This window comes from Myotis myotis, unplaced genomic scaffold, assembly GCF_014108235.1.
Source record: "Myotis myotis isolate mMyoMyo1 unplaced genomic scaffold, mMyoMyo1.p scaffold_m19_p_8, whole genome shotgun sequence".
Taxonomy (NCBI): domain Eukaryota; kingdom Metazoa; phylum Chordata; class Mammalia; order Chiroptera; family Vespertilionidae; genus Myotis; species Myotis myotis.
Window position 1 is genome coordinate 31,867,801 of NW_023416390.1, and position 12,762 is coordinate 31,880,562.

Sequence of the window (12,762 nt, forward strand, 5' to 3'; positions counted from 1 at the left end):
GATTCTCTCTCATCACTGATGTTTCTCTCTCTCTCTTCCTCTATGAAATCAATAAAAATATATTTTTTTTAAAAAAAAAGATGGGCTATAAACAAGTGAGGGCTGGGAATCCCCAACTCGGGCAGATGAGGAGGCCCCAAAATGAGCTACAACCCATGTCACGTGAACCAACCGCAGCTGGGACAAAGGCAGGTGCTGGGCCTGGAGGGAATCCTCCTCAGGCCACGGAAGAGGGATCAGGGGGCAGGGCCCCTTCCAGGACACCAAGGGTTCATTCCGAAGACTGCAGGAAAGGCCAGGCCAAGGCGCAACTAGTGTCCCCCAAAGGGAGGGGTGCCACCAGGTGGCCCGGGAGCAGCTGCAGAGGAGCCCTGCTCCTTGGACACAGGTGACGTACATGCCTAGGTCCCACTCAGGGATGCCGTCAAATGTGTGGCCTCCACACTAAAAAGGGAGGTTAGAGGGCAAGGGCTCCCTTTGGGAGGACAAGCTGAGTTTCGTATTGCCCTCAAATCCTCAATGAGAGCGTGAAGGGTTTAAAAATGGTGGCTCAGGCTCAATGGCCTGCATTTTTCTCGATAAAATGCTCCCTAGGACTGCTTAGCGTGGTCAACTGCAGTTACTGAGACCCAGGAGGGCTGCCTGGGTCCAAAGCCTGATGGGTCTGGGTTTCTCCAGAAGCCCCCTTCTACCCTTGCTGGCTGGGGTGGTGATGAAAAGGGTGCAGGAAGGGGAAATGCCATTTAAACAAAAATGGGTTGTAGCCTCTTCTGCTTTGTAAGGGGAGCGAGGTGGCAAGATTACATCTGTAATGACCAACCGCTCCCAGCCAGCTCTGCTCCTACCGAGGCGTGGCACAAAGGGACGCCGCACTCTCAAGCCCTGCCCGCTGCCCTGTCCTGCTGCAGGGGGCCGCCAGGACAGCCTCAGGGACACACAGTGCTCAGGCTCTGGGCCAGGCTGGAGCCAGCGGGGGAAAAGGGAAATTGCTCCTTTTATTTTTTAAAATGTTTTTATTGATTTCAGAGGAAGAAAGAGGGAGAGACAAAAACATTGATGAGAGAGAATCATCGACGGGCTGCCTCCTGCACGCCCCCCACTGGGGATGGAGCCCAAAACCTGGGCATGTGCCCTGAACGGGAATCGGAACCGTGCATGGGACGACACTCAACCAACTGAACCACACTAGCCAGAGTTAGCAAGTGCTCTTTTTAATAAAGGGGGCTTCTCGAGCCTGTTTTGGGAGGGGTGAGGAGCCCAGAAAGGGGGAGAAAGGAGAAGAGGTAGTGAAAGGGCTTTGCCCCATCCAGCACCCCAAACCTCTGGCAAAGCCTGTGACTTCACCCAGTCTTTGCAGTAGTTCCTGGGAAAGGGGAGTCAGCTGGGGTGCAGCCCAGTGTGGGGGGCATGGGGTGGGAAAGGGCCAACCCACCCAATGGGGCATGAGGAGAAAGCCAAGCCAGCCTCCGATAAACCAGACCTGGAGGCATTTGCATAGAGAGGTCCCAGCATATTTGGAATAGAGGCCCAAGCCATTTAAAAATAGTGCATGGGGGCACCTCACAAGCTGGGGCACTTGGGACCCCCAGGGTGCTGGACATCTGGTCAGCATAGATGCAACCATCTGGGTGGCAGAAACTTGAATCCAAGCTCCACAGAATGGGTTGGAAAGGCCTGGGGCCCAGGGCTGCTCAGTGGCACCATAATCCCTGAGCCCCTTCCCGGCACGCCCATCAGCTGTGTGGCCACAGAAAGGGCACGTTACCCCCCCCCCCCCCCCAGTTTCCCCATCTGTGAAAGGGGCTGTCCCTGCCACCATCTGCCTCACCAAGGGGCAGTGAGGATGCTCTTGGGCTCTGTCTGGAAAAGCAGTTTGGAAACCAGTGGGTGACCAGAAATCCCAGGTTGCCGACACCCATGTCTCCTCTGAGACGCAAGGCAGGGAAACTGGGGCGCAAGTTCGCCTCTTCATTTGACGTCAAGTCCTTCCCAAATCCAGAGGCCTGGCTGGTACACACAGAGCTGGTACTCACAGGGCTGAGGGTGACCCCAGCATCCTTGGCCTTGAGGACTCAGAGTTGGGCAGGGGTGAGGGGGTGGGAGGCTCTACCACAGGTAAGTGCACCCCTCACCCGCACCCCCAGGTTTGTTGATGATCTCCTGGGGTACAGAGACATGGAATCATCTGTCAAGGCAACTCAGCAGTGACCCTGGTCTCATGGCTGTGGATGGCTGAAGCAAGGTCTGATGCAGAGGTTGGGAACCTCGAGGCCCCCCGCACACAGGACACAGATGCTGCCCGGAAGCTTAAGTGCAGTTGTAAGCCATCCTGCCTCCTTTATTCCCCAGCTATTAAAAGCTTAGCCAAAGATTGCTTTCTGACATTGGTGAGCCGGGCTCTGAGGCCTGCTGCGCGGGGAGCCTGCCCTCCGGGGATGGATGCAGCCAGCCCTTCAGTAGCCACCCCAGGCCATATCTACACTCACCGCATCACCACTTGTTCCTGCTCCTCACTTAAAAGGGAAACTGAGGCCCAGTGGGCCGGCGGGCTGTTTGCTCGCGCCCTCCACCCCAGCAGAGTAATCTAATCCCCAGTGTGGCTGAGACAGGGCCTGGCAGACAACACAGTGGCCGGTGTCTGTGCTGTGTGCATGGTTTCTAAGACACACTGAGAGCTGATGCTGAATATGTTAGGACACCCAGAGATTGAGGACTTGGCAGCCAAGACATGCCCATCAGCTGACAAAAGCAGTGTGGCCTCAGAGAGGGCACGTGACCCCTCAGTTTCCCCATCTGTGAAAGGGGCTGTCCCTGCCACTATCCGCCTCACTGAGTGGCAGTGAGGATGCTCTGGGCTCTGTCTGGAAAAGCAGTTTGGAAACAGCGGGTTCTGTCCTCCAGATGTCCTTGGCTTGCACCCCTCTGACCCGCTGATCTCCCTGTTCTCCCCAAAGGAGCGTGAGGAGTCCCAAGCTCTAGGTAACAGCAACATCGACACTGAGTGAGCCCAGCGGGGACCCATCAGGCAGAGGGGTCTCAGGTAGCCTCATGCCTGCCGGACACAATCTCACCAGCAGGGTGGGCACTCCCCAGGTGGGTTACACACTGGGCATCAGACTCCCAGGCAGCAGCTGGCAGCTGAGGCTCACGGGGCATCCTGGGCACCAGCTCTGGACCAGCCTCCAGGTCAGGAACCTTATTCCTCTCCCAGGGCTCCTGGGCCCACCTTCCCTCACATGCCCATTCCCCAATGGGCCCCCCAGCTGGGCAAAGATGGAAGGGGAAAGATATCCAGGCTTTGCCGCACTTCTCACCACACAGCAGAAGTGACCCTGGAAGCTCACCCCACAGGCCCCCGACCCGAGGCTTCCTCTAAGCCAGCAGGGAGACAGGAGAAATGGTTTTGAGCGGATGTGGGGAATTTGGGGAGCCCAGGCAAGAGGGCTAGGCCTAAGGATTCCAATTCCAGCCAGGATCCTAGGCCAGAGGGTTGGGTGGCGCGTGGAGCATGGGGCACCACTGGGCTGGGTGTCCGGTACCCACGAGGCTGGTCTGGGGCACCCCCAGAACTGGGCAGGAGCCTAGGCAGGACTTGGGGAAGGGGGAAATGGGTCATTGGTGACAAAGACAGAAAAGCTTGGGGAGGCAGGACAGAGGCAGCTCAACCAAGTCACTAGGAGGGGACAAGAAGGCGCCTAGAGTCCCGATGGTGCTAAAAGCCTGAACCTCCTCCCAGAGGAGACCCTTCCTCCAGCCCCACCTTCCCAGAGGCAGAATTGACAGTACAGCAGCTTTATTGACCAGACATAGCAGCAAGAACACAGCAAAGGTGGGGCCTCGAGAGTCCGGCCTGGCCACGGGCTCTGGCTGACTAGAGTCAAATCTGGAGACCCCTGCATCTCTCCCATGCCTTCCTAGAGCCCAACCTCATCCCTGCTCTGAGTCATCCCTAAAGTGATGGACAGCAGGGACTGAGGTCCTGAAGGGCCTGGGAAGGCAGGTGGCACCCAGATTGGGGCCAGGGCCAGGGCCAGGGGCCAGCAGCAGGCAATTCGTGCAGGACAGTGGGGGCGTGCGGGTGGGTGTGGAGCGGCCGGCTCACCACACAGAGCACTTGTGAACAGGGTTCATGGGCGAATCTTTGGGGCAATGGAAGGCCCGGCCAAACTCCTCAAATTGGGACACACTGCCCAGCACCCTGGGGTGGAAGAGATCCATAAAGTGTGGGTCCCAGCATACCCCAGCTGTCCCTTCCCATAAGAACCTGCTTCCATCCCAGATACAAGGAAAGGGTGTGGCCCAGCAGCATACCTGTAGTGCTCAGGTGCGTGCTTGTCGGTCAGCACCTGCAGGTAGATGGACTGTGACCGCCGTTTGATGCACCAATTCTGGGCCCGGGGTGGGGGTGCAGGGGAGGAGAGTGGGAGATGAGGCCAGGAGTTCACTGCCCAAGCCCTGCAACACCCTTCCCACAACCCCCAGCACACTAGGCCTTTAACTCCCCTCAGAACCCACAGAGGCATTGTCCCCACCCCCAACCACCTACCAGCCCCATGGCCCACCTGGGCAAAGGCAATGAAGAAGAGCTGGTTGTGTGTGTACTTGAGCCGGTGCAGTGGGTGCTCTGGGCCATGCTCCCGCACCCACTTCTGATAAGCCTGGGGGTTCAGGAGGTTCAAGTGCATGGAGCTGCAGTGCCCACAGCGGGGCAACCTGACTTACCCTCCACCCAGTCAGCCCCAGCTCTGCACATTGAGGGCCCAGCTCCCTCCTTCCACGCTCTCCAAGCTGAGCTTCCTCCCAGGAAGGCTAGCCCCAGGTAGGTGCCACCCCTCCAGGCAGCCCTCCCTCCTCTTGGAATGCAGGGCCTGGGAGTCCTTCCTTTTGTTGAGGACCCCTGTCTGGCACCCCCTAGGCCAGAGGACAGTAAAACAGGGAGAAAGAGGTGCTACATCTCTGGTTGAGTCCCCATCAGCCCCCACCCCTCCCCTGAAGGGATGGAGGGCCAAGCCCCAGCAGCTCACATGGTAGGCCAGCTTGAGGCCCCCCATATCTGCGATGTTCTCGCCAAGTGTGTGCTTCCCATTCACCTGCTCAGAAAGGAAAAGGCCGGAGGCTGCATGGGGCCCACTGACCTTCCTCAGGCCTTGCACCCTCGGCCCCCGCCCACCCCTACCCCTGCCCTGTCCTCCCCTTTCCAAGAGGATTTAGGAGGGACTCCAATCCCTTTGTGCCCTGTGGCTCTGGTGAGTCTGTGTGAGCTCATTCATATGTCTGTGAGAGTGTGCATGCATCCTTGGATGTATGTGCAGGGACCTCCACAAGGTTTGTTTGGGCACATGTGTGTGTACACGTGTGTGTGCACACGCTCCTGTTATGTGCTGAGCTGGGTCCCAGGGGCTGAGGGAGGTCAGGGGGTCTCACCCGCTGATTGTAGACAGTGAAGTTGTCGTAGAGGTGGACGATGCACTCGGCCTTGCGCAGGAAGCGGCGGTAGGAGGCCTCTGTCCACCAGTGCAGCAGGTTGCCCGCGCGGTCATATTGCCCCCCTATGGGGAACGGGCAGGATGGGCTGAGACTAACTCTCACTCCCAGAGCCCAGGCTTGAGGACAGAGGGGCCCTGTAGAGTTTTAATCAGCCCATCACCACCCTACCCCCTACTGCCACCATCCCCTCAATCCACAGGCCTCACCCCAGTCGTCGTAGCCATGGGTCAGCTCGTGCCCGATGATGGTGCCAATGCCCCCGTAGTTCAGAGACCTGGGCCCACAGCAGCAGCGTCAGGCCCCACCTGTGTTCTGAAAGTGCCTCCCTGCTGCCCAGGCCCCGGGAGGCCCTGGCCAGGCTAGGAGGTGACCCCGTGGTGTCTGCATGGTGCCAGGGCACTCCTGCCTCAGCTTCCTTGTGGGATATGTAAAAGGGGCCATTTATACCTGCGCACCTGCCTTTTAGGAAATAACACCTCACAGAACTGGGGTGGGGGGAGGGGACAGGATTGGAGGGAGGCAGGAGGGAAATGGAGGCACACATGGGATATGCCTTTTTCCTCATCACTAGGGTTGCTCCATCTTTGAAACACCTGATGAAATCTCAAACTAGGTAAGGGGGGACTAAGGGCGTTAAAGAGAAAGGGAAAAAAAACTATTTATGTCCTAAATAACCAAGGATGAAGTAGGACTAGGAAGACCCAGGGTCTACAGATATCATGGCTCCTGGACCCAGCCCAGGTTTGGAGCAGTGTGAGCAGCCCCCACCCACCTCGCAGACAAGGCCAGGTTCCGTACTCACTGTGGAAAATCGGGGTCATACAGGGTGGGCTGCAGGATACCAGCAGGGAACACTACAGGGAGGGTGCGGTAAGCAGGAGACCCGCCCACCTCCAAGCCCTGCCCCTTTCAGGACATGCCCCTTACCCATCTGGTTCTTGTTGGGTAGATAGTAGGCATTGAGTGCTTGTGGAGGAAGCAGCCACCTGTGGAGGAAGGCTGAGGTCAGCTGCGGGGGGTCCACGCTCCTCCACAACCCTCCTAGCCAACTTCTTGAAGGCTGTTCTGGTGGTCCAGCCTACAGCCATGTCCAGGCCTCCCTCAAGCTGCTCCCCAATGATCTCCAAAGCTGACAGCCCCACCCACAACCTGTGCAGGCCTTGTGCCCCTCGCACCAGCATGGTGTGAGGCAGTTTGTCCCACCAGCCTCCTGGCTTTAGTAAGGTGCCCTCTCTCCATGGCACTTCCCTGGCCCCCCCAGCTCTGGGCCAGGCACCCACGTGGACTTGTCCACCTCCTGCCGGATCTTCTTGACTGAGAGCTGGATGCTAAAGCGGATGCTGTTTAAGATGTTCTTGAAGTAGGTCTTCTCGTGGACTTCAAACTGCACAGGGGACAGGCAGCACTCAGCGGCAGGCCAGGGGCAGGGCCAGACGAGCGCCAGGCAGGCCACATGCCCTCCCAAGGTCCATCAGCTGAGGGCTGGCTGTGGCTCCTCTGCAGTGGTAGTGGGCTCCCTGGAGGTCTTGGACAGGGGCCTGGAGAAACCCAGCTGGTCAGGCTGGACAGGTACAGGCCAGGGGGCAAGCCCACCTCATACTCCTTGTCCACGGCCTCGGGTTTGAGCAGGAAGTCTGGGTAGCCGACCATCACCATCATGTACTGGAGCTATAGTCAAAAGGGCAGTGAGAGTGGGCCAGAGCCTCAGGTGATAGCCCTTTACCCACCAAAGAGAAAGCTCTAGCTCCAGCTTAGAGGGGAGTTCAAGGATGGAGAAGAGCAGACCGGGTCATGCCAACTCCATAAAAGGCACCTTTGTCTCCTTTGTTATCCCAGCCCTAGGCGCTCATAGGTGTTCAATAATATAGAACAAACAAATCAGCGCATCCCTTGGGGGGCCTCAAGCTGATCACCCCATCACCTGCAGGATCGCACTTCACCTTGGCCCGAGCAGCCGCCTTGGTCTCAGCATCCATCCAGTCCAGCTCCTCCAGGCGCTGGCCCAAGATGTACTTGATGTCTTCCACCAGCTGCTGCACCTGCAGGGTCAGGGCTCAGGATTCAAGGATCAACCCAGGAGGGCTTAGAGCTGGGCCCCCGGCACCTGGTACGAGGGGTCACCTAATCGTTCAGCACCACTTTCTAAGTTCAGGGCTGGTACTGAGCACCAAGGGGTGACCTTGGAGGTGGGGATCCAGGCCCTGCACCTCAGACAAAAAGCTCCCAGTCTGGAAGGGGGCGAACTGCCCCAGCAATGATCGCATGCATTCCTAAGACCAAGCCAACTGAGCATGGCAGAGAAGGATGGGCAGGAGCTTAGTGGGGAGGGCCTCCACTGGCTGACAGACCAGGTGGGCTTCCTGGGGGAGGAGACCTGGTGAAACCAACCTGTAGCCTCAGAAAGGGCAGAGCCCTAAACTTAGCCCGCTGCCCCTAGCTGCATGGGGATATGTGGGGCTCCCCATCCTCAGACCAAGGCCATACAAGGACTCCATGCCCAGTTCCACACTTATAACCCCACCCCCAAGACCAGGGCAGCCTGACCTTGGCTTTACTGGCAGCTGAGAAGTGTTCATGTACAAAGAGGGCGCCAAGAGCCATGCCAAAGTGGCGGTTGGCCTGGCCCAGGCAGACACGGGCCAGCTCCTGGGGCTTGTCACTGCCCTCCATCTCACGTGCCAACTCATGCAGAGCCTCTCGAAACGGTGGGGACAGATGCTCACTCAGGACCACCACCACGCGCCACACCAGGTAGTTGTGCAGGATCCTGAGGGCCAGGGGAAGGAGCTGGGTGTCCAGGTAGGCTCACATGCTTGGGCCACCTGAATGCACCATCCTACCATCCTACCGCCCATACTCCTGAGCCTGGGGTCGGACCTAGCACCCCCAGTAGTGAGGGTCATTCCAAGCACACGGAGGCAGAACCTAGAGTGGCCTGGTCAGGAAAAAGGACTGGGTCCACACACACAGCAGGACACATTCTGGCCGTGGAGCAGAGCACCTGATGCTGACAGGTCACAGGCCAGCATCATTTTCTGACTTGCTATGGGTGGGAGAGTTGGCACTTCTGGTGACTGTGTGCCCCAGAGCTGGCCTTGAGAGACCTCCGCTCCTCCCCAAGGTGGGCAGAGAGCAGGGAGGCTCTCTCCAGGGTGTCCCTGGGGTGGTAGAGCTGTGGCCACACTTGCCCTTTCTGACGTCCAGACCCACTCAAGCCTCACTATCCCCAGATGAGGAAACTGCAACTCGGGAAACTCACAGCCCTACTCAGGGTTCCACAGAGTAGGTGAGAGAACCACGTCTGAACCTAGGGATCAGGACTCCCACTCCAGTGCTCCTCACATGCCTCCCCATGTGGCTCCTGCACAGGGGTGGGAATTCATAGCTCCCCAAGAAGATGGGTCTGGGGTATGGGGGAAGGGCCTGGGATGGGTATTTGGCAGTTGTACCTTCGGGGTGTGGAGCGGATGAGCTGGGACACCTGCTGCATGTAGTCCGTGGCCAGCAGCACCACCTCCTCATCCTCTGAGAAGTCCTCCTGGAAGATCTGGTCCAGCAGCCACTTCCACTGCAGCTGCGGGCCATGGGTGGGGGTGGGGGTGGGGGTGGCAGGGACCACAGAGCATAGGGAAGGGGTTGCAGCAGTTCTCAACCTGTGGGTCGTGACCCCTTTGGCGGTCGAACAACCCTTTCACAGGGGTCGCCTAAGACCATCCTGCATATCAGATATTTACATTATGATACATAACAGTAGCAACATCACAGTTATGAAGTAGCAACGAAAATAATTTCATGGTTGGGTCACAACATGAGGAACTGTATTTAAAAGGCCAGCAGGTTGAGAACCACTGGGTTAGGGAGACACGAGAGATACTGGAGTCCTGTGGAGGGGATGGCCCAACAGTTTCAGGATCAGCACCCCCTCCCACCCACCCACCAGGGCCAGACTACACTCACATGGGGAGTGATCTTCTGCAGCTGTCCCAGCGTGACCTTGTTGTACATGGAGCTGACGTCTCGACGGAGGTCATCATACTCTGACACTGTGATCTGGGATGGATGGAGATCAGGTTGACCCAGCCCTGCCCCATGGTCCCCTCCCCCCAGCCCACAGCAGTGCCCCTGCTCACATTGGCCAGCCGCTGCTCCAGTTGCAGGATCTCCTGGGCCTTCTGCTCCACAGCATCGGCACCCAGTAGGCTGAGCAGGCGCTCCATGAACACTCGGTAAGCTGCCAGGATCTGCACCAGGATGGGGCATGTCAAGGGTGAGGATCATTGCTAGGTCCTGGTCCATTCCTCCCCGAGCCCCAGGCCTTCCCTGCAACCCCACCCCATTGCCCCCACACCTTCTCACTGTCCTCATCCTGAGCTAAGTACAGGGTCCTCTCTGGTAGGGTGAGCCCATCCTGGTCAATCTGGAGAGAGAGGTGGGGGTCAGAGGTCAGAGTTCAACAAGCCAGGTTCAAGCAAAAGAACTGAATTCCCACTCAAATGTCTAAATAGCAAGACATCCATTGTCACAACCCCAGGAACACAAAGACACTAGCCCCTCCCACTATCCAGAGAAGAGGCTGTAGAAGCCCCTACCTCTACCGGTCTAGCCTGAGTAGCCTGGGGATGATAGAGGGGAGGGCCCCACCTCCCCATTCCCACTCCCAATCCTACTTCCTGTAAAGCCTTCCCTTTCTCCACCTGTGAGGAGCATTCGCAAGGAGGTATTGACATTTAGGGCCCAGCATCTGGCCTGCCCCAGCCCCTCAGGGCTCAAGGGCACACACCTCCTTCCGTGCTCACGGAGCCTGCAAGAGGGCTGGGAAATTGCAGCTCCTGCGGCTCCGCTAAACACCGCAATTACTCCAGGGAAATTACTTGCGCCCTCCTCCCGAGCTCTGCCAGCGCACGCTCCCTTCCTCTTTCCTCTCCTCCCCTCTGGGATGGGTCTATGGGAAGCGGGGCCAGCACCCCGGGTTCCTGGCCGCTGGCGGGTACCTGAGGAGCGGGGGACACTCACGCGGATGACATAGCGTGAGGAGTTCCTGTCGTCCAGGTTAACGGTGAGTGAAAAGAGCGCGGCGGCGCTGTACACGCCCTGCGCCTTGTACAGCAGCCGGTTGAGGTCCCAGTGTCCGGAGGACCCCGGGCGCTCGGCGGCGCCACCCAGGTCCCAGCCTCCGCAGTCCTCGATGACCTCAAGCATGGGCCTGGGGCCGAGCCTCTCTATCTCGCGCATGTCGAGGCACGAGCGGAAGAAGGCACGCACCTTGCGCTGGGCCGCGCCACCCGGCCCACCCCCGGGCCGCGCCAGCAGGCGCTGCAGGCGCTCCTCGTTCTGCTCGCCGATGGCCGCGATGGTGCCGTAGGTGAGCTTGTCGTCGGGGATGGCGTGGCGCCGTAGCCAGCCACCACACGCGAAGGAATAGAAATCCTGGCACGGGTCTATGCTGGTGTCCAGGTTGGCGGCCAGGAAGCGGGCGGCGCGCGCGAAGGCCTTGCGTTCGGGGCAGCCCTCCGAGCAGGCTCCGCTGCCCGCCGCGCCCGGGCCCAGGTACTTGAGCGCCAGCATGGCGGCCAGGATGGCGCAAAGGCCGGCGGCGAACACCAGCCCCGACAGCAGGCACACCTCGCGCCGGTTCCAACGTGGCAGCCCAGCCCGGGTCCCGGTGGCGCTGCGCCCAGCGCCCAGCGGGAAGCCAGGGGGCAGCGAGGTCCTGCGCGCACCCCCCGTGCCGCACCGGCTCACATACTTGACCTCCTGGAACTCGTCGTAGTGCGCAGTCATTGAAAATGGGGCCTCCATGGCGCTGTCGGCGCCACCCTGCAGCCCTTGGCGATCTCCGCTACAGGATGCACCCGGCCGCCGGCCTTCTGTCTGGCCTCCGCATGGCCCCCCAGGCCGCAGCTACAGGAAGGGTAGATGCAGGCTTAGAGAGGCACTGGGGCCCGACGGAGGGGGGTGCAGGCCTGGGTCCCGAGGCTGGAGGTCATCTGCCTCCCCAACAGCGAGCAGCCCTGGCGCCTGGCCTCCCTGCGCCAAAAGGAGAATGAGGGAAGGGGAAGGCTCAGAGTGGCCACCACTTCCCACCGATGCACCCTTTGACCTGCCTCCTCTTTCCCTGAACACCTATGCCCGTCGCAGATTTAGGAGGCCCCAGGTGGAAAGCTGGGAGCACCAGGCACTGGACCTGGTACGTAGTAGGCCTTCAATGAAAGACTGTTTCTCTTGCCTTAGCCTTTCTTGTCCAAGACCTGCTACGGCCAAGGCCGGTGGGGGAGGGGGAAAGCGGAAACTGGAGAAAGGAGGTGCGGTCTGGAGAGCGTCTATGCGGGCACTGAAGCCGCCTTCAGCTCCCCGAAATTAGACGTTCGAGAAAGCGGTTGAAAAAACAAACGGTCCTCGCGGATGTCAACAGGGAGACCCCCAGCCCTGTTCAATAGCTAGAATGCCCCTTTCTCAAGCGTCGCCTGCCGTCTGGCCCAGAAAGAGTCGGAACCCCCGACGGCCCTACGAACCTGGACCCAGTACAGTCTGCAGCTCCCCGTCCCGCCTGGGCTACTCCCGGCTTCAACAGGTTCTCCTTGGAACCCAAACTTGGGCGAAGTTTCACCCCTAGCGTGGAGGGAGCCGGCTCCGCGCGCCCCGAGGTCTGGACGCTGAGCCTACCGCACCGCGCCGCACAGTCCGCGGAGCCAGAGAGCAGAGCCCGGAGTCGCAGCCGCAGCCGGAGAGAGAGCTGCGAGGACGCAGACAAAGCCTAGGCTAGAGGCTCGCCGCGGCGCGGAGGTGGCTGCGTTGGTGGCCGCGGCAGCAGAAGACCGAGTGCCACTTACCCATCAGGTGCGCACCCGGGCCGAGCGGGAACAGAACGGGTTGAGCCCGTGCCCGAGCCGGAGCCCGAGCCCGAGCCCGAGCCGCAGCCCGACCAGAGCTGGAACGGGGGCGATCGTTCTCTCCGTGCGCCCGCCGCCTCCTCTGCCGCCGCACGGCTCCGCGCCGCCCGCCGGCCCCGAGGGAGGGGGCGCGCCGGCGGCTCCACCCTCCTCCTCCCGCCCTCTTCTTCCCCCTCCTTCCTGTCTCCATCCCGGCTACCTGGCAGCTCTGGCAGCTCGGGGGCGGGGACGACAGCTGTGGGAACACGCTCCCGAGGGTCTTGCTCTGACTCCGGGCTCGGGGATTCCAGTTCCAACCGCGTCCGGGGAAGAGTGAGGGCGCCTGCTAATCTCGGGATGGGGTCCCTCCGATCCCGTGTCCCCACTCGGGGGTTTCCACCAGCCC

General features: G+C 60.0%; 1 protein-coding gene across 3 annotated transcripts; it reads right to left on the reverse strand.

The window, feature by feature from the left end:
• Positions 1-3,782: 3,782 nt before the first annotated feature.
• Positions 3,783-12,472, reverse strand: ECEL1 (endothelin converting enzyme like 1). Of its 3 annotated transcripts, none has more exons than XM_036320890.1 (18): positions 12,318-12,472; positions 10,501-11,388; positions 9,836-9,904; positions 9,618-9,728; positions 9,445-9,537; positions 8,937-9,061; positions 8,032-8,254; positions 7,428-7,526; positions 7,081-7,155; positions 6,768-6,871; positions 6,415-6,473; positions 6,290-6,341; positions 5,694-5,761; positions 5,425-5,549; positions 5,025-5,090; positions 4,563-4,658; positions 4,312-4,388; positions 3,783-4,198 (listed from the first exon to the last, which is right to left on the reverse strand). In XM_036320890.1, exons 2-18 carry the CDS (start codon positions 11,284-11,286, stop codon positions 4,099-4,101), a joined length of 2,328 nt encoding a protein of 775 aa, XP_036176783.1. In that variant the 5' UTR covers positions 11,287-11,388; positions 12,318-12,472; the 3' UTR covers positions 3,783-4,098. The 3 variants fall into 3 exon arrangements, with proteins under 3 accessions (XP_036176783.1, XP_036176781.1, XP_036176782.1); XM_036320888.1 differs by having other exon boundaries at positions 10,501-11,514; XM_036320889.1 differs by lacking the exon at positions 12,318-12,472 and adding an exon at positions 12,000-12,300 and having other exon boundaries at positions 10,501-11,514.
• Positions 12,473-12,762: the final 290 nt, after the last annotated feature.

Bases quoted from the DNA above. Each gene is read 5' to 3' on its own strand.
- ECEL1 (XM_036320890.1), bottom strand. From the start codon at position 11,286: ATGGAGGCCCCATTTTCAATGACTGCGCACTACGACGAGTTCCAGGAG. The intron at 7,156-7,427 runs GTGAAGTGCGAT...TTTTGACTATAG, and splicing joins AGGCGGCTGCTCGGGCCAAG to CTCCAGTACATGATGGTGAT. The intron at 6,342-6,414 runs GTAAGGGGCATG...CCCTCCCTGTAG, and splicing joins ACCCAACAAGAACCAGATGG to TGTTCCCTGCTGGTATCCTG.